General features: G+C 39.2%; 1 protein-coding gene and 1 long non-coding RNA gene across 4 annotated transcripts in view; one reads left to right on the top strand and one right to left on the bottom strand.

The window, feature by feature from the left end:
- Positions 1-5,538: 5,538 nt before the first annotated feature.
- LOC135103557 (organic cation transporter protein-like) overlaps positions 5,539-24,696 on the bottom strand; it is a 41,022-nt gene continuing 21,864 nt past the window's right edge. For 2 of the 3 annotated variants that reach the window (XM_064009992.1, XM_064009993.1), the window contains 7 exons: positions 24,403-24,557; positions 19,431-19,599; positions 17,633-17,780; positions 15,189-15,478; positions 14,682-14,761; positions 6,740-6,924; positions 5,539-6,416 (listed from right to left, as the gene is read on the bottom strand). In XM_064009992.1, coding sequence (XP_063866062.1) covers positions 6,276-6,416; positions 6,740-6,924; positions 14,682-14,761; positions 15,189-15,478; positions 17,633-17,780; positions 19,431-19,599; positions 24,403-24,557 — 1,168 coding nt within the window. In that variant the 3' untranslated portion in view covers positions 5,539-6,275. The remainder of the gene's footprint in view (positions 6,417-6,739; positions 6,925-14,681; positions 14,762-15,188; positions 15,479-17,632; positions 17,781-19,430; positions 19,600-24,402; positions 24,558-24,696) is intronic. The other variant, XM_064009994.1, reaches the window with a different exon arrangement.
- LOC135103558 (uncharacterized) lies at positions 8,964-24,602 on the top strand. The gene is made up of 3 exons (XR_010270109.1): positions 8,964-9,099; positions 23,628-23,769; positions 24,384-24,602. It is a non-coding gene; the product is annotated as an uncharacterized LOC135103558 (long non-coding RNA).

Genomic DNA, 24,696 nt, shown 5'->3' with positions numbered 1-24,696 from the left:
TGTAGTTTGATTTGCGTCGTAGTGGTTCGTACTCGCTGTAGTGTATGTAACCTTCGTAATTCCTGTTCCCAGAAGTGTTGTGATGTACAGAACGCGGCAAAACGAACAACCTTGGATAAGAAATTGAATAAAAAAATACATAAAAAAAAAAAAAACAACGATGTGAATTCCCTTTGTGTGTGTGTGTGTGTGTGTGTGTGTGTGTGTGTGTGTGTGTGTGTGTTTTATGTCAGAGGGGTACTGGCTAAGGACAAAAGAGAGAGAGAGAGAGAGAGAGAGAGAGAGAGAGAGAGAGAGAGAGAGAGAGAGAGAGAGAGAGAGAGAGAGAGAGAGAGAGAGAGAGACCACTGAAGAAACAGTCCGAAAAGAAAAAGTCAAAAGTGCCATTCAGAATTGGAAGATAAGTGTCTTGTAACCTTCCCTGTGTGTGTGTGTGTGTGTGTGTGTGTGTGTGTGTGTGTGTGTGTGTGTGTGTGTGTTGAAGATAACGTGTTGGTGTCCTGGCCGTCAGTTTTACCTTCCTAGAGACCTTGGAGGCAATAAACATAATTTAACGTATGCTGGATAAGGCTGAGAACTTTCACACACCACACACTTCATCGCACTGCCTTACTCATTCATACTGTGATAACTCCATCCTGTGTTTCTCAGCGTCATTTGTCAGACGCCCCTACTCAACAAGAAATGAACACTCAGGAAAGCCACAAAGCCCCTAACTTTTCATCTTTCAATAATTTCTGAACTGGACGTGGCAAACCTTGCGTTGCTCAATGTCTCAAAATTTCTTATATCTATCCATTATAGACACAACCTTCCAGATAAGTATTTTCTCTTTTCTCAATAACTCAACCATACCACTACACTGCATCGTATAAACATGTCTATCCTTCGCTAAATATCACGAATGGAAATTTCACATTCCATCTCTTGTTAAAACTATTTACATAAAGTATGGTCTTCTGTGTTGCCTCATTTCTGTGCCTTAGATAGATCTCCTTCAAACATACATGTGAGAGAGAGAGAGAGAGAGAGAGAGAGAGAGAGAGAGAGAGAGAGAGAGAGAGAGAGAGAGAGAGAGAGAGAGAGAGAGAGAGAGAGACAGAGAGAAACTACTCGAGGACCATAATTCCTTCCTCTACAATGAAAAAGTTTTAGACCTGATGGAAATATTGGCCAGTTATGCAGCAGAGGAGGTTACCATTGAGCAAGCGACCTGTGTGTGTGTGTGTGTGTGTGTGTGTGTGAGTGTGTGTGTGTGTGTGCGCGCGCTATCTTTGAAGGTACAGTACCGTCATCTGGTGGCTTAGTGGTAGTGACAGACATGGAATGAAAATCCATCTTGATATTTCCACACATCTGACTAAAATTTTCCTTCTATACCTGTCTACCTTGCAATCTCTTTAAATTTGTTTTTCTTTTTTACCACACTCAGTTGGCCGCATGTGCTGGGAAAACACTTCAAAGGAGTCCATTTTGTATCGGCTTTTCCCGTCTTTGTATATTCATTTATTTCGTGTGTGCTTGCTCTTTGATATTGTCTGAAGCTGAGTGAGTGAAGAAGTGAGTGAGGAAGTGAGTGAGTGAGTGAGTGAGTGAGTGAGTGAGTGGGGACTTGTATACATGCAATGTCTTCGTTTCCATATGGTTTTATCCATCTCTTCCTCCTCCTCCTCCTATCTCTCTCTCTCTCTCTCTCTCTCTCTCTCTCTCTCTTGTGTGTGTGTGTGTATGTATGTAAAGCATAATTCAGGACATCAGGGCATTCTCCGAGCGTTAAGTAGCGGAAACTGAGGTCTAAAGTGTATGATTTGTGCCGTCCTTAAAACCCGCTGAGGACGAGACCATGTTGGGAAACTGCACACAGGTATATGAAAATAGAAAACAGAGACTAAAAGATTCTAATAAGGCGTTCCGGAATTATATGTGCAAGGTAAGTCAAATTAAGAATTAAGACACGTAGGCAGAGAGGCGAAGTGTGTGTGTGTGTGTGTGTGAGTGTGTGTGGATGATTTTTTTCTCTTCTAATGAACTATATGTACAGTCATGGTCAAAAATATAAAATACAGACTTCTAACCATTTCAGCAGTTTTCCTTATATTTTACCTACAAATGAAGAGTACAAAAAAAAAAAAAAAACACAGAGATAACAGTGAGAGAGAGAGAGAGAGAGAGAGAGAGAGAGAGAGAGAGAGAGAGAGAGAGAGAGAGAGAGAGAGAGAGAGAGAGAGAGAGAGAGAGAGAGAGAGGATAAAAACGGACTTTCCCTTATTTCTTTTCCTTCAGTTTGGTAAGAATCTATCAGTTGGCAAGATCAGATCAGATGGCGTCATATTAATAGCGAATGACAGCACAGCACAATGAAGCACAGCGGAAGTGAATACATAAAGTTAATCCAATTCTAAGGACCCAAGGAGCACTTCTGAGCCGCGCCTCTTCTTTCAAAATGGGTCGCATTGAAGCTACATGGATTTTGAAGGTTCTAGAGACAGATTAACAAGATTTCTACGTTACTAACATGACAAACACTCTTGAGAACCTGGCTAATCATCTCTGTGGCCTTTGAAAATAGTCGTGGCGAGAGACCAGTGTTTCAGAATCTATACGAGACCAACCGCGACTGTACTCTCTAGAATATTACAAACTTTTCTCCTTTGCTCATCTCTCCAAACGATATCCCTGTAAAATGAATGTAAATTCTCAGCACACACCACCTGTCAGTATTACATTTCCACTTAAAAAATGTCGTTTGTTGCGTTTTTTTTTTACTTTACTTCATGACGGGAGTGTGCATATGACGACAAATGTGATGTTCAGTTACCTTTCCTCTTAGATATCTTTACATAGATAAAGGAACTAGTTAGAACTAGTTATCATCTGGACATATCTTGTATAACTTTAAGTGTGTGTGTGTGTGTGTGTGTGTGTGTGTGTGTGTGTGTGTGTGTGTGTGTGTGTGTGTGTGTGTGTGTGTGTGTGTGTGTGTGTGCGACAGCCGGAGAGATAACACACAGACACACACACACACACACACACACACACACACACACACACATCACTGGGTTGTAGAGTGGGGTTGCCACGTTGCATGTCTATACTGTATGTCTAAGGATGACCAAGACTCAGTAAGGAAAGCCGGAAGATCATCGGTAGAGCGGTATCAACGGAACCCATACTGGTGATCAGGTAGAAGGGTGTGAAGTGATAGATGTTTAAGAATCTTTATGTTGAGGATAGATTAAAAAAACTTTAGATAGGCAGGAAATTAAAGCATAGGACGGTAGTTTGATGGATTAGAGCTGTCACCCTTTTTGGAAATAGATTGAATCTAGGAAAACTTTCAGCAAGAAGGAAAGGTAGATGTTGATAGATGGAACTGGTAGAGTTTGACCAAGCAAGCTGCAAGCATGGAGGCACAATTCCTGAGACCAATAGGAGAGACCCCATCAGTTCCATAAACTTCCCGTGGGTTAACACCATCGAGGGCATGGAAAACATCATTATGAAGAATCTCAACTGAAGGCATGAAATAGTCGAAGGATGGAGTGGGAGGAACAAGCCCCGAATCATTCAGAATAGAATCTTTAGCAAATGTTTGAACAAAGAGATAAACTTTAGAGATAGATGAGATGCCAATGGTGCCATCAGGCTGGAATACGGGAGGGAAAGATGAAGAAGAGTAGATATTGTAGATAATTTTGGCTAAATGCCAGAAGTCACGAGAAGAGTTAGATCTAGAAATTTGTGGGGAGGTCTGTAGTACCAGTAGGTTGAAGCTGAAGGTGATGCATGAAAATAAATGATAAAAAAAAAAAACAATGATTAGTAGAGACATGGATGCTAAAGAAGGCAGAAAAGAGGAAACTGGAAAGAACAGATATGAAAATGCTGAAGCGAGTAATGGTTATATCATTCAAAGCACACGTGAATAAACTGAGGTGGTGAGGAGGGCTGAAGCGGAGGGAAAATTGAGACGATGTAGTCATTTGATAAAAAGAGAAGGTGAGAAACCTATTCAAAGAGCTTGGAAAAGTCTGCTGAAGGAGGGAGATCCAGAGGGAGAAGGAGTAAAATGAAGAGATTGACGAGCTGTGGACTTAGCCAAGGATGGAAACAAAGATGCCAAGAGCGGTAACTCTTGACAGGAAAAGCAGGAGACTGGTCGATGTCAAGCACCAGTCGATCAATTTAATGAATCTTCTTGACTTGTATGATTTTATACTTCTAGAGAAAAAGAAAAGGGAAGGTTGCAAGATATAAATAAAAACATTTTCTTGCTCTCGGGAACGTCAACAAGTTCTCTGCTCCGGGAAACAACCAGCAAGAGCTGAGGGTCAGATACGTTGAGGCTCAAGTAACAAGACGCACACTAATTCGGGCTTTGTGTAGCTTGAGTGTCGTCTGAGCACGGCCCCATACAGTCACCTACAAAAGTCTTGGCGGCCCCGGACCACTTTATACTAACCAGCCTCAAAATTCCAAAGAATCTACTGTAGACAATGGGAGTGGCAGAAACGTACTCAAACCTGAAGCATTCTTCCCTCCCCCGCAAACTGTACCACGCTCAAGTAATACGACTGAACAATTTTCACAATCCATCCGGAAACAGGTAGCGTACTCGTATTTCAAGATTCTTGTGGAAAAAGCGAACGTGCACTTAGATAAAAATGGAAAATATAAAATAAGAAAGTGTTATATAAAAAAAATCACCACCACTACCGCCACCGCCACCGCCAAGAAATAGCCATGATCAACTACGGACTTGGGTTAGTCGTGGGTGAGTCGCAGTATCATATAAAGTACACTCTCGAAAGTCTCTGGCGGCTCGGTCCTCTTTGTTACCGAATTGCTTACAGTTATCTTATCATGAACACACACACCAAACAGCAGTGGACCCTTGCGTATCTTTTGAAGTTGCTGGACGAACCTTACTACAATACTTTAAATTTAGCTGAAAAATAACCACAATATCATAGCAGAAGTGTTATATGTGGTCACTACTGTTTGCTGGAAAGGGCACATAATAACTGATGGTAATGTGCTGTGTGCATTGTGCGGGTAGAAGACAGTGTGGAGTTTCACAGGTGGAGGAGCAGCCTTGCCTAGTGCTTTCAAGCGCTAATAGGGATGAGTGTGTAGTGATGGACTGTAAACCAGTGACGACACAAACAGGCAGGAGTGAGGAAGACTTTAATACAGAACACCGCGTCCACCACTTCACTCTCCACACCACACAGCGTCAAGATAGGAAAAAAAAAGTCCGCCAGCACTTTCACAGGTGAAGGTCAACCAAGAAACCTCCACAAATAGATGGAGCTGCCTATCTTTGCCCCAAGAAAATTGCTTACCGGCGCTATGCACTACGAACATGAAAATAAACAACAACAAAAACAATAACTACTACTACTAGTACTACTACTACTTCTACCACTACTACTGCTATTATTATTATTCCATGGGGGTAATTACTTGAAGTCCATGATGCACACTAATGGAGCTCTTTAAGTATAATAACTTATAAGTACTACTAAAGAAGACAAAGACAATATTTCAGCTGTCTTTTATTTGCTGAAGTTTCACATGCAACGCAAGGAGCAATACCAATTACACTTTTTACTTATAAGCTGTATTTATCATTTCACACATTTCTTTTATGTAATCTTCCTTTAAAACTAAGCAGAAGAGTTTCATAATTTACACATGGATACAGAAAAGCAACATTGCCATCATGCTTACTGACAGACTTATATATGGTACATGGATCTCTTCTAACACTAAGGGGGTTGGTCTATTTTCCTTTCTTACACTGTGCTTTTTCATCCGGATTTCAAGCAACTTTATCCCTCTGAAGCACTGGCCATCTGTGAAAACTCAGCCATGTGTACTACAAAGCATGTTTACAGAACCTACCTATTCAGTCACCTCTTCCTTATCATTAACTCATGCAAGCATTAATCTCCACACAACCCTCTGCATGCACCACCAATACATCCTCCCTGGCACGGTGACTCAAGCCAACACTTTCAACTTCCACATCTCGGCTAAAAACATTCCAAGACGGCTACACTTTCTACAGCACCTTTCCCTACAACAGGAACGGTGCACAGACTACTACAACACCTTTAGTCTAAACCAATCTACTTGACATACCTCTCAAAAAACACCTCATCCCCTTCCACTTTCTTCCGTCACGTTTTCCTAATCCATCACGTTTTCTCTGTCTTTATCCTACACACGCTTTGTACCTTCGCAACCTTCGTTTTCTTTAGTGTTCACCTCTACTTGGGTTTGTCTTCTACCTCCTCCACGGTCGCTGGCAGGAGGGTGTGGTTGGTCTCTGGAAGCAGCAGGGTGAGGAGACCGGCAGTCACTGAGAGGATGCCAAACAGGGTGGAGGGGAGTGCGTAGTGAACGTCGCCCTGGAAACCAAAGGGAGGAGATGAGTGAATTAGCCACCCGTATTTGATTTCAAGGAGAAGGAAATTTGCAAAATGCGTGGATGGAAGCAGGAATAATCATACTGATGAAAATAATAAGTGAGACTAGCAGCAACTTTGCAAAATAAGTATACATGGGATCTAATCTCTCTCTCTCTCTCTCTCTCTCTCTCTCTCTCTCTCTCTCTCTCTCTCTCTCTCTCTCTCTCAACCTATCTACCTATACCTCCCTCATTTATTCCCTCAAGTAACAGTAAACTGATCCCCACAGCCAGCCAAGATGAGGAGAGCAGCTAGGGACCCACCAGCAGTGTGACGACGTAGGGGGTGATGACGCAGCCGATGCGGGCGATCATGGAGCACGTGCCCACGGCAACGTTCCTCACCTTGGTGGGCATCAGCTCCACCATGAACAGGTACTGCAGCTGAAACACCGCCGTCGTGAAGAACTTACCCAGGTTTACTAGGAAGAAGTTGACGTAAATCAGATCTGTCAGGAGGAAAACGATAAGCGTTGTCAGTGGGGTGGATGAAACTTTGTGATAAGTATTAGGACAATATTCTAAAACGCTGCTACGTACACCGCTTTACGTACACTGCTCTAGTTCAGATGACACGGGTTTTTAATGGTCTTTTTATGGTTTTAGCGACAGTTGATAAGAATTCTACATTATTAACAGCAAAAACACTCTTGAGAACCTGGCTAAATCATGTCTGTGACCTTTGAAAGTAGTTGCGAAGAGAGAACACAGCGTTTCAGAATAGGAGCCTTACAACACACGTCAAGTTACAAGAGGAGAGTGGTTTATGAATGACGACGACGTGTGGCAAGTTCAGTATAACGGTAAGGGCTGTGAGTGAGTGGTAGAGACTTAGTAGTAAGAATGTTTTGTTTGTACAGGTGTAGAGTAGAGGGAAGAGGAAAAGGAAGACAGAAGGAAAGGATGATGATGATAATGATGATGATGTTAATGGTGAATAGGGAAGATGTGAAGGTAAAAAGGAAAGGTCGAAGGAATAGGAAGGCATACAAGTAAAATCAATAGGAGAACACGGAAAGAAGAGAATTAAAAGATTAGGATTGAAGAAAGGAAATACAGAAATGAGAAGGAAAAGAAAATCACATTGGAGTGTTGCCAGGTGAAAAAAAAGAAGCCTGAAAGATTATAAGAGAAGGAAAGAAAGAAGGAAGGAGAAAAGAAATATCATATTGGAGTGTGATGAAGTGAAAGTAGAGAGAGAGAGAGAGAGAGAGAGAGAGAGAGAGAGAGAGAGAGAGAGAGAGAGAGAGAGAGAGAGAGAGAGAGAGAGAGAGAGAGAGAGAGAGAGAGAGAAAGCGAGCGAGTCAGAGGGAGAAGCAGACATTCAATTCATAATTCTGATGCTATGTTGACAAAAATATAGGTAAGATTATAGACTAACGAAAAGCGAAACTGTTGAATTATAAGAAAATATTGTCCACAGAGATATGAAATTTGCGAAATGATAATACATACTAAAACAACAAACAAGATATTGCGTTGGAGTGATGAGTCCTTCGATCACTGGAGACAATATCCAGGTTCCGTGAAATCACCAGTTGTTAGAGAGAATAAATGGAGATGCAACATCAGTGGATAAGTGACAAGAACTGTTACTTAACGTCATCAGTACAATCTTCCAGTATCTACAATAATATTACAGAAATAATATTACAATAATACTACAGAAAAGTCAAATCCATGTTGTAATATTGAAATAAATAAGAGGGAAACTATTTTTCAGTAGGCCTGTTTTCTTCCTTGGCCAGTCCCCTCTTACAAAGAAAAAAATAATAGATGTGAATGAAAATCAAGATAGATAAATAAATATCGTAATCAATCTTCCTTTTTCATGGTGTCGCTTCCTCATTCTTTTCACATCTTATATATATATATATATATATATATATATATATATATATATATATATATATATATATATATATATATATATATATATATATATATATATATATATATATATATATTGTTACCGCCACCAGTGATGCTGGCGGTTACGGAAGTGTTACGGAAGTAATGATGGAAGAACAAACAAATGTATGCTACATAACATGTTGTGTTATGAGAGTTGGTGTGAACTAGTGTAATAAGTTAGTAATGTCTTAAGGTCCGGTGCTGAAGGTTAAGTACGAGTAAATGAGGGGAGTGTAATCGCCAGCTGTGCCGCCTCACAAGGTCCTGTGAGGCTGGCAGTGAGAGACTATTATGAGACATGTAAAACACTAAGGAAAATAAGTTAATTAACACAGAGATTAAGGAAACTAAATTCATTATAGCAGTTAATTGCAGTAGTGAAGTTGTGTGAGAAGGACTAGCTGTGGAGAGCTTAGCTGTAGAGAGGTAGTGAGGGTCGTGTTTACGTGGTAAAGTTGATGACATGGCGCGAAGGGTAGATAAGACACAGAGGGATCTCCGTAGAGGAATGAGTCACCAGGAACTACTGCTGACCTAAGGGTAAGACAGGCAGGCGTAAGGCGCCGAGGGCCAGCAGGAACGAAGCCCGGAGGGACAGATTCCTTTGTACCGCCACCGAGTTAGGATGTGACTGCTCCAGGAAAGATCAGACCTCTACAATACTGACGCAGGTGTTGCATGGTGACAGACCTCCTTGAGACCCCAAACACGTGAGTTCCACATCTGTATTACGAGGGGTTGATTGCCCTAATTAGCATAATTCATAATTAGTGATACGTTACGTTCATAAATTATGCAACAGTTAGTAGTGCTACGCATGTCTCATGTTTATTATGTATGTCTTTAGGTTTGACCGAATGCAATAAACGATTCGCGTCACCGTGTCGGTCAAAAATCCTTTAGCTGCCTTCCGGGCAGCTATAACGGCTCGAAATCCGAGTGGGGTCATGTCATTAGTGGGGTGCCACAGGGATCAGTATTAGGGCCATTATTATTTCTAATATATATCAATGACTTGGATTGTGGAATTAGTAGCGATGTTAGTAAATTTGCGGATGACACAAAGATAGGTAGATTAGTTAGGTCAGAAGCGGATGCCATCGCCTTGCAGACAGACTTAGATAGAATGAATGAATGGACGGATAGATGGCAAATGCAATTTAATATCAATAAATGCAAAGTGCTTAGCGTAGGTAGAGGAAACCCACACAATAGGTACACATTAAACACCCAAACTCTGGTAGGTACAGGGTACGAGAAAGATTTAGGAGTTATAGTTAGCTCTGAACTCCGTCTAGGGAAACAATGCATAGAAGCCAGAAACAAGGCAAATAGGGTACTAGGATTCATTTTTAGGAGTGTTAAAAATAGAAGGCCGGAAGTAATATTAAAGTTATACTTGGCGCTGGTCAGACCTCATCTAGACTACGCTGTGCAGTTCTGGTCCCCACATTACAGGAAAGATATAGGTCTATTAGAATCAGTACAGAGGAGAATGACTAAAAGGATTCAGGGGATGAGGAGTATTCCTTACGAAGCGAGGTTGAAGCGGTTAAATTTACATTCTCTAGAGAGACGTAGGTTAAGAGGGGACCTGATAGAAGTCTTTAAGTGGTATAAGGGTTATAACAAGGGAGATGTAAGCAAAATTCTTAGGATCAGCAACCAAGGTAGAACAAGAAATAACGGGTTCAAGCTTGAAAAATTTAGGTTTAGGAAGGAGATAGGAAAAAATCGGTTCTCAAATAGAGTGGTAGATGAGTGGAACGGACTCAGTAATCATGTAGTTAGTGCCAGGACACTAGAGAGCTTTAAGAGAAGATTAGACAAGTTTATGGATGGGGATAACAGATGGAAATAGGTAGGTGTGTTTCATACAGGGACTGCCACGTGTAAGCCTGGTCGCTTCTTGCAGCTTCCCTTATTTCTTATGTTCTTATGTTCTTCTTATATATATATATATATATATATATATATATATATATATATATATATATATATATATATATATATATATATATATATATATATATATATATATATATATATCCTCTTTCTTAATAGGCAGGTGACAAATCTTTACCAGTGCCGAGCCGATTACACCTGCTCACTTAAGACTGATCCTCTTATCGCACTAATACTTTTCTCGACCCTTCCTCTCGTTCCTTCCTTTCTTTTTTGTTTCTGCTTCGGTTCTTTAGCTGGATCTGGTATGTCCGTGCCTCTGTCTGTCTCTATCACGCCTCTTAAAAATAGTCTAGCTTAGGTTTTGTCATGTCATAAAATTTTTGTATATCATTCTTGTCTCATAACGTCTTTACTTTTCTTCTCTTTAAAGCTCGAATGTTTTTTTTCTTTCCTCTCGAACTTAATAATGAATCCACTAAGAGAAGTTCAGACGCCGGACTACTGTGATTCCCAAACTCTTTTCTTCTTTATTTACATGCCTTTACTCTTTTTATTTCCTCCTTCCCTCTGCTTACTGGCAGATAAACACCTTATGTAACTTTGCAACTTTATCGTATTCATTGTAGCAACAGTTATATATATATATATATATATATATATATATATATATATATATATATATATATATATATATATATATATATATATATATATATATATATATATATATATATATATATATATATATATATATATATATATATATATATATATATATATATATATATATATATATATATATATATATATATATATATATATATATATATAAGAAAATAAAAAAAACACATTTTCATACTAGCTTATTATGATAAAACACGAGGACAGAAGATCCGGTGATGACGCTGCTCTGTTCCGAATGAACAAGCAAGGTTATACAAGCACTGGCGGGAGCAGGCGAAGGAAGGCTCCATCTTTAAAGTGGACTGAGCTGAACACTTAAGCTCGCTCTCTGAACCTCTTCCCCTTAAACTCAGAACATGCAAGAAACCGTGCAAAGGAGTGTTTCAATGTTACGGTATTCTAAAGGAGAAGGTTTTTCACGCAATGAGTCAAGCTCCAGGTTCGTGTTCCTGTGTTGCGGTGACGGCTGGCTGACGTGATAACCAACCCTCTTGTGACATTACGGCTTTCTACTGCCAGGTTCCCCGCTCAGTGCATTCTCTCTTGTCGATAAGCAGTAATCTTTTATCTGTGCGGTTTGAAGTGGTTAATATTTTTTTTTCGTTGTAATGATTAGCTTGTGCCTGTAACTCTGTCCTCTCTTCCATTGTCTTCCTTGTAAGTAATCAGATACTTCCCATGACTGTGTCCGTTCATGAGAAAATTTCATGGCAAGAAGTCACTGAATCACCAGACACATACCTATGTTCATCTCCCATTCCTATCAATAAATCTCACTATTTCTCTTTTTTGTTATTTTGTCCTGCTATTTTTTTTAACTAAGAGCCTAATATCGGCCTTGTCCTGGCCAGCCAATTATGTTCAAGGTTCTCATGGAGTTTATTTATCGATCTGCAGCTTACTTGTATTAGTATATAAATGGTATCTTTCAGACAATTTTTCTCTTTACATGTATTTATCTGTCAATATATTTTCTATGTAAGAGGGGCACTGGACAACGGCAAAAAAAAAAAAAAAAAAAAAAACGAAAAAAGGCCCACTGAATGTGGGTCAACGTATCTATCTACGGATCCATCTATTTATCGATCAACATCTATCTCTATCTCTATCTGTATCTATCTGTCTATTTATCTATCTATCTATCTATCTATCTATCTATATATATATATGTGTGTGTGTGTGTGTGTGTGTGTGTGTGTGTGTGTGTGTGTGTGTGTGTGTGTGTGTGTTTGTGTGTGTGTGTGTGTGTGTGTGTGTGTATGTGTCAATACCTATATTTATCACACAAACACACAGACACACACCTCGAAAATTAAATCTACTCGAGCTTATGTATAAAGATTTCCTATGAGCCCCATCCCGGGGCCGCCCTGTATGATTCTCACATTCTGCCGCAAATATGCAAAAGGGATTGCAAAACTTTTCATCAATCTTGATGTCTGAATATAAAGGAGCCCATTACTGTTTATATTCACCATGGACGACTGATGAAGAAAAGGTTTTAAATTATTTTCACATGTGGTTTTCGCCATCTGAATGAGTGTTTAAGTTGTATGATCATTTTCATTCGCGACCTAGCAAAGACAATCTGAGACTTGCCTCCTTTTTTATATTACAATTCCTATCAAGACACACAAAGCCAGCATAAATAATTGAAAAGCTCTTCACTGACGTCATTCATCGCAATCTTCCACCTTCAACAAATGTGGGCAAACTGAATGACGGTAAACGTTTGGGTCTATCATAAAACAACTTTATAAACATTGCACTTATCTACACGTCACCATTCCTCTCTGTCGTGTGTGGTGCTGCAGGCGAACCATGCGGGAAATGAACGTTCCTGTGAAGAGCTGCTTTCTTAAGGTAGGGAAATCAGTGTGGCAAAACAGCTGGGAATAAAAATCCCGCTTTCATGAAGTGAACTTGTGACTAAAGTGATTGGCGCACTGGTCTTTCTTCGGTTGGTGTTCTCAAACTTTCAAGCGTTTAAAATTTTTTTTTTTTTTCAGGAGGTTTTATTAGGAATTATTATATTTTCAAAGGCTTAATTCGAAATGCTAGTGATAATTCTATTTTTAGAAATCTTCAATGTAAAAAGAAAAAAAAATGAGAACCCGTCTTATGTCTGTGACCATTAAAAATAGTTAAAAAATACAGATCTCATACTAGCTGCAGTATCTCACTCACTGGCCAACCCTTCGTCCTGCTGTCACTGTGCCGCCTCTGCTGCCTGTCTGACTTGAAGCACGAGTCACTCTTACAATACATTTAGATTAAGGAAAGACTAATTTATTGCACCTCGGAAATAAAGACTGAAGTCACAATATCTCAAGATTACTTCAGGTTGCTTCCAAGGAATTTTGAGTTTGTCTTCATTCTTCCATCTTGGCAAAATGTCGGTGGACTCGCTAATAATTTCTCCACACGCAATGTAAGACTCGAGCAAATGAGTGACAGTTATGCAGTGACCTTAGTAAAGGATGAAATGGAAATCCGTGGATAACAAAAGCAGCAAATCAATGAACGTAATTCTATGCTCATTTACTTTTGTTTACCTTTCCTCCTCTTCTTTACCTTACTCTTTCGCTATCATTTTCTTTTCTTCTTTCTTTTTCTCTTCCCCTCTGTTTTCCTTCCCCCTCGTCCGACTTCGGGACGTGCTCGAGAGGGGGAAGCAGCCAGGACCAGCATGGTAGTAAAAACCTACAATTTCTTGTATTCATTCGCACCTAGCACGCTTATTCTCTACACTTGTACCTCGCTGAAAGAGCGGCAATTCGGCGGAGGCAATTTGCGCCTACGTGATGCTTTAACGTTCTATTAAGTTTACTCGTTTATGACTTTATGACCTGCAAAATTAGTCTCCAGAATAACCAGGCAAATCCCAAGCGCTCCCGGCTGGTGTTGTGCGATTCACTGCGGACGAATGGTGACTGGTGATTGTGAAACTACACACTTGAAACTACAGACTTTTGTAATGATAGATTTTCGAAACTAGGGATTTTTTTTTCAAACTATATGTCTAAAACTAATGAGCTTTAAAAATAAAAACTTTAGAAAATATATATTTTTGAAAGTTTAGCTTTTGAAACTATAGACTTTTTAAACTTCATTATTGAAACTATAGAATTTTAAGATTACAAACTTTTTTGAATCGACAGATATTTATGTCAAATACTGATACTACTTCGAAATTTTTGGATCACTTTTTGATGACTATATTCATTATTTCGACGTTCTGAGTCGGTCATAGAATTCATCAAGCGGTCAGTTAATCAGTCTACCATTCAGTATAAAAGAGGCAGACAAACATAGTTCTAAGCTAGTCTGTCACACGAAATACGAATTTTCCTTATCCTGCTAATGTCATATCTATTTTTTTCTGTATTCTAGACCTTGCTTATACGTTTACTATGTCGCATATAACTTTCATCAATTAACTAATTTCAGCAGTCCTCTTTCGCATTGCAGCGTGTCTTGCTTTCTTTGGTAGTTTTTAAAATTCCTTGCTCTTCTCATCTGACCTGCTGTCTTAAGCAACACAATTAAATAAAAAAATAACATAGGACAGGTAGGTTAGATTCCAGCCAGCCAGCCCAAACAGACATCCATGTACAATAACTCAACGTGCGTGGGACGTAAGTTGCACTCTGTCCCTTTAAGTCTCCATCCGCCACACTCCCCCCCTTTCCCGCCTCACCTCTGGGTACGGCCAGGATCACCAGCAGGCACGTCCCGCACGCCACGAAGAGCCCCGTCATGGTGGGGCGCCGGCCGTATCTGGGGGAAGGAAAGACCAGGTGTTAAGGATCTCGTCGAGCTGCCTGGCGCGGTGTGTGGGTGGTGGTTGGTTTTCTGCTGCTTCTCCTCCTCCTAATCCTTCTCCTCCTTTTATGCATCCTTCTTCATCTTTTCCTCCTCTTCGTCCTCTCATTTCATTCCTAATTGAAAGGAGGAGACGAGATATAGGAGGAGGAGGAGGAAGAGGAGGAGGAGAAGGAATTATTCAAAATATAACTGTGATAAATTAAACGATTGCAAAAGCGGTGAGAATAGAGACAAAAAAAGCTTCGCCTTATGAAAACCTAAAAGAAAAAAGCTTTTCTCACTTAAAAAAAAAAATAGATGAATAAATAAATAAATAAATAAATAAAATTAATAAATAAATACATAAAAAAAAAAGGGAGATGTGAAAACTTAATCTTACTTATCAAGAGGGAAGACGAAGAGGATGGCGGAAGGCAACTCGACCACGCCGGAGGAGAAGATCATAAGGAAGGGATCGGCCTTGATGTTGGCGCCGGAGAAGATGAGGCCATAGTACACGCTGGCTGCCACGAACCATAGGAAGAAGGAGATGAGACAGCGGCGGCGCATCACGGGCGTGCGAACCAGCGTCACCTGATCATTTACGGTGGAAGTGATCACCCTTAGGACTCTGGACAGACGAGATCCTTCCTGGCCGCTGCTTCCCGCGTTCGCCTCCTCCGCCTTCTGCTGGAACAAGAACAAGGTCAGTCCAAGCTTCTTGTAACGACTGGTGGAATTTTGCACGAGGGTGATCTAACCATGCGTACTAAAGGAGTTTCGAGCCAGAGGAACGGTATGGGTATAAAACTGAGTCTTAGTAAAGCAAGGGTGTGAGCTGTGGCTGATGGATTGTGAAAGAGGACAGAAAATTCCAACAATTGTCGATAGAATTTCGGATGAAGTTAACGCATGTTTACAGGTGGAAAAAAAAAAAAATCAAGGAAACGAAAGATTGTGGTTGTTATTATAATGATGATAATGATAATAATGATAATAATAATAATAATAATAATAATAATAATAATAATAATAATAATAATAAAAATAATAATAATAATAATAATAATAATAATAATAATAATAATAATAATTATTATTATTATTATTATTATTATTATTATTATTGTTATCATTATCATCATCATTTATTTTATTATTCTTATCATCACCATAGTCATTGCTATCATTACAAGAGGCTATGGAAGGACATCAGAGAAAATCATGGAGTTGATACAAAGGCAAGGCATGTCTCCCAATCATGGATATGAAAAACTGTTGATGAAAAAAATAAATAAATAAATAAAATAAAATAATATATATATATATATATATATATATATATATATATATATATATATATATATATATATATATATATATATATATATATATATATATATATATATATATATATATATATATATATATATATATATATATATATATATATATATATATATATATATAAGAAAAAGAATGCCACAATGCACAAATAGGGTTCAGGTACTCCCAGGCTGCCCGATGACCTCTCAAGGGATGGTGGGAGAAAAATGAGCTTTGAAAGTTTAATTTCATAGAACTTTCCTTCATAACTTTTATACGAGTGAATAAGATTTGTCTGAAATGGCTGACATAAAAGAAAAAAAGGAACAACAACAAGGTAGTTGGCGTCCCTCACAATGAAACAGAATGTGCAACAGGATAAAATATGTGTACTTGTGAGTATACTTCCTCTTTTCCTTTTTTAGTCAAAGAGAACGAAACATAAGTAAACTTCAAAAAAGGTTTAAGTGAGCATCAGGAAAGGAAGAAACAAAGTGAAAAAAATTCTTGAACATGATTTTCCTTTCAACCTTTCAGAAAAAAAAAAATCTGGAATGAAAATGAAATCCAGCACAAGGCTGCGAATGGATATATATATATATATATATATATATATATATATATATATATATATATATATATATATATATATATATATATATATATATATATATATATATATATATATATATATATATATATATATATATATATATAAGAACAAAAAAAAAAAAAAAAAAAGAGAAAATTCGTGGGAAATGTGAAAGTCGTGTTGACAGTTGTCGAGAGCATGCAGAAGGGTGCCTGAAAACGGGCTCGTCCGCAGGCTGCTCCGTGAGAGTGAGGGACAAACGCACTACTCATAAAAGAAACGAAGAGAAGACGCTGAAGTAGGCCAGAACTAAAGTTGTATATAAAAGACCAGATGGTAAAAAAAAAAAAAAAATAAAGACTCATTTTAAAAGGCGCATACTGAAATGCCGGGACGAAGTATTAGTTGTGCGCCCAAAATGACACTTGAGGAGGAGGAGGAGGAGGTGGAGCGATATTCCTATAAAGAAATGAGACGAAAAAAAAAATATAGGCACAATTAAAAAGTATGTATTAAAACACAATAGGTAAAAAGAATATGCATAATGAAATTCACACAGGAAAGGAACACATAAAGGTATTTTGTCGTAGAGACTGTGGAGGGTACGAAAAATTTATCTGAAAAAAAAAAAAAAATCAGACTAATGAGAGATTTCCACTAGGAATTTAACTGAAAGGAATTGACGTATAGGAGAGAGAGAGAGAGAGAGAGAGAGAGAGAGAGAGAGAGAGAGAGAGAGAGAGAGAGAGAGAGAGAGAGAGAGAGAGAGAAATGTACTGTACAAACAAATCTCTCTCTCTCTCTCTCTCTCTCTTTCTCACAAAACTACGAGGAGATGCGGTTTCAACACTCCTGCTCATGTGAGTCATAAAATTCCCTACCGAAACTTCAAAGCTTCTTCGAGAACTCCTCCCTAAAAGACTCACCGTATCGTGGACTCTTGATATAAGCTTAAGGACCTCCGCATCAGGGGGCAGCGTCCTTCCGTTAGTCCTTGCTATCTCCTTCAGGATCTTGAGAGCCTCTTGGTGGCGTCTTTGGGAGGCTAACCAGCGAGGTGATTCCGGCAACAGCCTAAGAGTGACGGTGAAAAAAGAGCTCAGTAGAAGGCGAGGTAGAAGGGAATGAGGCGAGGATTGAGGGGAGGAGGAGGAAGGAGAGGGGGGGAGTAGGATATGTGTAAGTTTATAGGGTGGGTTAGAGTAGAAGGAAGAGGAGGAAGACGCGAGCAGAGGAGTGATAAAGGAGGAGAGGAATAGTATGTAAAATGTAGGTTTGGTGGGAGGAAAGAGAAGCGTAAAGAGGAGAGAGGAGGAGGAGGAGGAGGAGGAGGAGGAGGAGGAAGAACGTTATGTATAGATTCGGGATTGAGGAAAGAGCAACAAAAAACACGATGAAGAGAAAAAAAAGAGAGGAAAGAGAAGAAGAGGAGGAAGCATAAGTTAAGCATAAGTATGAAGAGAGAAGAAGATAGAGAAAAAGAGGAAGAGGAAAAGACGAAACGACATCGAGGAATGAGGAACAGGAAGAAGGAGAGGGGAAAGGAGGTTACACAGAGGGGTGGTTGAGGAAGAGAGGAGATTAAAAAAACGAGAGGGAGGTTAAAGAAAGAGAGAGATACAGAGAAGACAGACTGAATAACGATTGGAAGGGTGAAGTAGAGTAAAAGAGGAGAGGGAAGGAGTGGAGTCCCAGGGGAAAGAACATGGTGATAGGAGATAATGAATGTAAGGGAAATGAGAGCAGATGGGTAAAGTGGACACAGAAGAGGAGAGGAGTGAAAAGAAAAAGCGAGTGGAAAACAAAGAGCTTCACTGTAAAAAAAAAAAAAAAATCAGAGGTACTTATTTCTTTGGCACGTGCGTACCCATTAAGAGATACGGAAATAAAAAGAAAAAGTTAGAGGGAAAGAAAAAAAGAGACAAAGCTCGCAAAAAGAAACTAGGCAAAAAGAACCAAAGTGGTGGAAAAATTTCAGACCCCACAAAGACGGGACAAAAATAAAAGAAAGAAATAAAAAAAGAAGAAGAACGGAAAAGGAAGGATAATAGCTAAAGCCGTACAGAATACAATGAAACGGGGAAAATGAAACGCGCAAGTGATCTCATTGTGCAAAAATTCTGATGCACTGATTTTTTTTCCTTGTATGAAAAAGTGTTGGGTAGAAATATTTTTTTTAGACATTAATAAACTGACATTTAAAAAAATTATAAATCGCCTTTGGAAATCTATAATCATAATAAATACATGTGCAAAATTTTCTAATGTTTTTCTTTTTTGTTGTTTATGTGTTTAGTTTTATTTCTTTGCACTTGTCATAATTGTCTCTGCGTTTATTTTCATTGTGTAAGAGTATTTTTCATTTAGCACACTTTGTTTTCTTGCAATCATAGTCTTACCATTTGTCACTACACGCTGGTGGGATTAAAAACGTTACACACACACACACACACACACACACACACATAATTCCCATCTTTCTCTTTCCTTCCACATATCTCTCTCTCTCTCTCTCTCTCTCTCTCTCTCTCTCTCTACCATTACACCCCATGAAGTAGACGCGAAAAGACGTTGAATAGATCACTATCTTAGGAACAGAGTCTTCATTGTTGCTCCCTTTTATGTAACGGCCATCCATACTACCCCCTACTTCCTCTCTCTCTCTCTCTCTCTCTCTCTCTCTCTCTCTCTCTCTCTCTCTCTCTCTCTCTCTCTCTCTCTCACCAGTAGTAGGATATGAGCAGGGTTGACAGTATTCCGATGGTAAATTCAAGTTTCCTCCAGCTGCGGATGAGGTAAGCCAGGCCCGGCAAGAGGGTGATGCCCATGCCGAAGAAACCAGCGTAGGCCATCCCCGTCATGGTGCGAGCTTCGGGCTTCACCACCTCCATTACTGAGAGACATGAACAATACAATATATTCATTGACCAAGATCTCAGTTTTGTTTTTTTGCATACTTAGCACTCGATGAATGAACACATATATTGGTCCACATAGCTTATAAAATTGCACAAGTGTATGCACAACCTAACTGAAAATATTCTACGGTAAAACAAATTAATCTCTAAGCGACTTGACATTATATAAAAGTATAGATTGCTAAGGCTAAAGATTACAACTTGCATAACAAAAAAAAAAAAAAGAAACTCAAAAGTAAAGGAATATGCAACTGCAGCACAAAATAAAATATAAAACACCAAGTAAACACTTAAAGTAAATAAAAGTGCAAATTAAAAAAGCTAAAAAAAACTAGGACTTGCGTAAAATACAGACGCGAAACACAAAGGAACACAGAAGAAGAACAAACAATAGCAGCCTATACGTATCCGTTTCTGGCACCTATGAGCTTTTATGATTATAAGGATCTTTTTTCCTTTTTTTTTTTGTTATGTAATGTTCTGAAATGTTTGTTTGAGTCTTAAAACAGATGTGTTGTGTTGTTTTGTTTTGTGTTGTTTTGTTGTGTTGTGGTGTAATGTGATGTGGTGTGGTGTGGTGTGGCGTGTTGTGTTGTGTTGTGTTGTGTTGTGTTATGTTGGAGTGTGGTGTGGTGTGGTGTGGTGTGGTGTGGTGTGTGTGTGTGTGTGTGTGTGTGTGTGTGTGTGTGTGAACATAGGACGGTTAACACCATACTAAGAGAATTCAAACCAGCGCGTTGAGTGTCACATCTTTGTTTTCCGTGGCAACGACCCGGTGCCCTTCCTTCTCTCCATCATCAGGGAAACATTAATCACTTCAATCTAACTGGCTTCATTTTTTATACCATCACAAATTGGTTTTGCAGCAGCATCGTTTTTCTTTATTTTTTTTTTTTTATTTCACTAGCCTGTTTTCTCGTTGTTTGATAAGAAAAAAAAAAAAAAGCAGGACTTGACAGCCAATATAACCTTAAACCAAGAGGAAAGTGAGAGAGAGAGGAAGAATTACAGTCTTCACTTACAGTCCATCTACTAATAACTTTTTTCACTGCTACAAGATTTACTTTCCACCTACAACTTTTTAGACACTTGTTTTTGTATTAAATTCTTACATGGCACTGTATCTAAGAAAAGTTTCCCATTTTCTTTCCTCCTTCTGTGTGTTAAGGCAAATATTTTTCTATAGTATGTTGAATGTAAACAGAGGACAATATCGTGCAACCATAACAGTAAAAAAGATTAAGATTGATAGCATAAGTCGGTGGCCATTTCTAGAGAGAGAGAGAGAGAGAGAGAGAGAGAGAGAGAGAGAGAGAGAGAGAGAGAGAAAGAGAGAGAGAGAGATGTTAGATGTTTTGTAAGAGAGACACGGAAGAAGAAAGACCATTGTTTTGTAACGGGAGGATGAGATGAGACTGTGCGGAGTGAAATTAAAGGATAAAAGAGAAAAAAATGTAAGAACCCGAATCAGTTTACATAACAGTGGGAAAAATTTAAAATGTTCCCCAAAAAAGGGTCTGGTATTTAAATAAAGAATATGGATTTTTATCTTACTTCTTCTTAGTCGACTGATATTTTTGTACGTGATGGCGTTGGAAGTAATTGAATGTAAATTTTGCGATTCTAGTAATAATGATTCCACACTCGTCTTCGTCCACTACTCGTCCATGTTGGCAAAAATGTATAGATAGATTAGGCTTTTTACTGACCACAGCTTGTTATAAATCGACGGAAGAATAACACTGTCAATGTAAAGGAAAATATTATAAACGAAGGGATAAGATACATGAATTAACAATTTATAGTTAAACAGCCCACGCGATAAAAAAAAAAAAAATATTAAGCAATACAACGTAACAAAGGGATAATACAAAGTAAGAAAAAAAACAAATCAAACTTTCGAATATTCTTTTGTTTATGTAAAAGGGACACTGGTCTAATGTAACAAAAAAGAAAGAAAAGAAAAAAAAAAAAAAGGCCCACGGAGGTGCTTGTTCCTAAAGGGAAAGCCAAAAGCAAGCACTGTAGTGGAGGGTTACATGCTTTGGTTGCTAAAACCTTGGCAACCTGAACCACACGCCTCACTTTCACAACAATGCAGCACAGCAAAGGCGTGAACACTGAAGGGGTGGAGGTTAGTAATGAGGCAACGCTCCCCTTGACACACACTTCTAGCCTTCACTAATACTCGTATGTTCGTCAGTACGCGCCATTGCATCTCTTCTTCTCTTAGGACATACCACGGTGCCTTGAAATCAAACTAATCTTCCATCCATCCACGTATCGATCCTCTTCCTTTCCTTCCTACTTTTTTTTCTTTCTTTTAGTCACCCACTCAGATTATCCTTTCTTTCTTCTTCCCTTCCTTCCTTCTTTCCTTCTTTTAGTCAGTCAGTCAGACACCTATTCCTTCCTTCTTTTCTTTTCACTTTCATTCCCATTTTTAGTCAGTCAGTCAGACGGTTATTCCTTTCCTTCTTTTTTACCTTTCTTCCTGATTTTAGTGAGTCAGTCTGACAGCTATTTCCTCCTTCTTTCCTCTTTTTTCTATCATAATTCTTAAATTTCTCATTTCTCTTAGTCAGTCACTTATTCTTTCCTTCTTTCCTTTCTACATTTCTTCTTTCTTTTAATCAGTCTGACAATCCTTCCCTGCTTCCTTCCTTTCTTCCTTCCCTCCTTGCTTCCTTCCTTCTTTCAGTCAGTCAGTCAGTCGGTTAGACAATCAATCAATCAGCTCCCTTATAACATCCTTCTAATCACATCCTTCCGCCTCTCTCTGTCCATGCCCTCCTCTCTCGCCCTTCCCCTAGCCGTCCCTCCCAGCATATGTTTGCCTCAATGAACACATCCGAGTTTAGGCCTCGCTTCACTGTCTCATTTCTCATCCTTTTGGCCCTCCAGAAGCTTACATTTATCTCCACACCATGAACCAATTTCACAGGCTGGATGATTGCTCCTTTGTTTCTCAAATGCCACAATCCACATCCTCGCTAAATCTTGTTAACGCCACTCCATAACGCAATATATCTCGTCTTGTGATTCAGTTACCCTTGGAAGTTATTAGACTCGTTTTGTAAGGTGATACGTACATTGGGAGAGATAAAGAGACAAAAGGAAAGAAAATACCGTTGAAGGATATATTTTTTTTTGTCTGCTGGTGTTCTTTCAGGAAGTTTTGTTCTTTTATCCCCCCCCTTCTCTCTCTCTCTCTCTCTCTCTCTCTCTCTCTCTCTCTCTCTCTCTCTCTCTCTCTCTCTCTCTCTCTCTCTCTCTCTCTCTCTCTCTCCTTCTCTCTCTCTCTCTCCATGTTACTATTATAACTGCATAAAAAAAAATAAAATCAAGATTGATTTTTTTGTGTTCTTTCCTAAGTTAATGAAAAAGTGTAAAGAGGAAGTGTCAAACAAGGTAGAGTGCAGCAGTATTTGACGCCAGAGGGCCCACCAAAGATATATGTCAAGGAATGATGAAAATTAACGCATAAAAAGACAATATATTTATATACCAGCCTGACGTCCCTAATTAAAAAGAGAGGGGCGATGGGACAAGACAAGGCCACTGACAATTATCTTGCAACGAACGGGAGCAGAGTAAGCCTAAAGAGTTTCGTGTGGCGCTAATGTGGCTAATGATGTCTAATGAGCCTCGTTTCTTCCCTTTTAAACCTAATCCTGCCTTGATGTACTCCTTTGCTCTGGGTTTTATTACGCCATCCTCAAAGCCAAGGCCGTCAGACCGCCTGAACGACCCCTTCCTTCCTGACGCCAATCTCTTCCTTCAAACTCCTTAGCCTCAGCTTTCCGATTTTCTGTTTGATTTTCGAATTCTTACTCTCTTTCTACAACTACCATATCATTGTCTACCTGCATATTATCACACGTTTTATGAATGCTTTGAATTAAATCCTCACTTTTTTCTTTTCTTTCATTAACTACACGGTTCAGATTCGTCGTTTTTTTGTGATCATACGCATCCCCTCTCCCATTCACATATATCTCAGAGTTGGAAGACACGGCTGCTGCTCTGACCCAGTAGACGGGCTGCGAGTCGTCAGGAGTTCTGGGAATTAGAGGACATCATTGAGATTCAAGGCACCGCTGGTCACTAATGGAGGGCGAGCAAAGGGAGTCCCACGTGGGAAGGTACACAACCACATTCGACTGAGTGAAGTTAGGGTTGACTGCTGCCACCTCTCTCTCTCTCTCTCTCTCTCTCTCTCTCTCTCTCTCTCTCTCTCTCTCTCTCTCTCTCTCTCTCTCTCTACCACCTATATAAAGCCTACATCTACAAATTACATGCTACACGTTATCAATACATTAAGCTTTCGTTCCTTCGCATAAAAAAAAAAAATGTAAGTACCTTATTTTTCATTTCTTAACAAATTACACGTTGATTTTCACTGACCACAAACCTGATTTGCCAAACATTTGCATCTGTTGTTATTCGTAAGACCTTATTAATCACTTGTATTTCCCTCTACCTAACGTAACCTAACCTAACGTAACCTAACCTTAAGTAACCTAACCTAACCGAAAGTAACCAAACCTAACCTAAAATAACCTAACCTATCCTAACCTAAAGTAACCTAACCTAACCTAGAGTAGCATAGCCTAACATAACATAAAGTAACTTAACCTAACCTAACCTAAAGTACCCTAACTTAACTTAACCTAAACTAACCTAACCTAAAGTAACAAAACCTAACATAACATAAAGTAAACTAACCTAATCTAAACTAACCTAACTTGCAACGTAGTCTACAGATCTCGACTCACCCAGGACGAAGCTGATCACCATGAGGCCAGCGCAGAGCAGGGCAATGATGAAACGCAGCGCTAGGAATTGAACGTAAGTCTCGACGAACGCCGCGCTGATGCCCACCACCGCCACCGCCGCGGCGCACACCACACACATGGTCCTGCGCCCGAACCTGTCAGCAAAAGAATAAAGGAAATAGAGAATAATATCACATGAATCAATTTGTTTCCCTTTTCTTTACTAACCACCTCCAGCGAACAGTATTTTTTCACGTACAGTTCTCAAGAGGAGGATGAATAAGAACCGTGGGA

This window comes from Scylla paramamosain, chromosome 9 (genome assembly GCF_035594125.1).
Source record: "Scylla paramamosain isolate STU-SP2022 chromosome 9, ASM3559412v1, whole genome shotgun sequence".
Taxonomy (NCBI): domain Eukaryota; kingdom Metazoa; phylum Arthropoda; class Malacostraca; order Decapoda; family Portunidae; genus Scylla; species Scylla paramamosain.
This window is presented reverse-complemented; position numbering and strand designations above follow the sequence as displayed.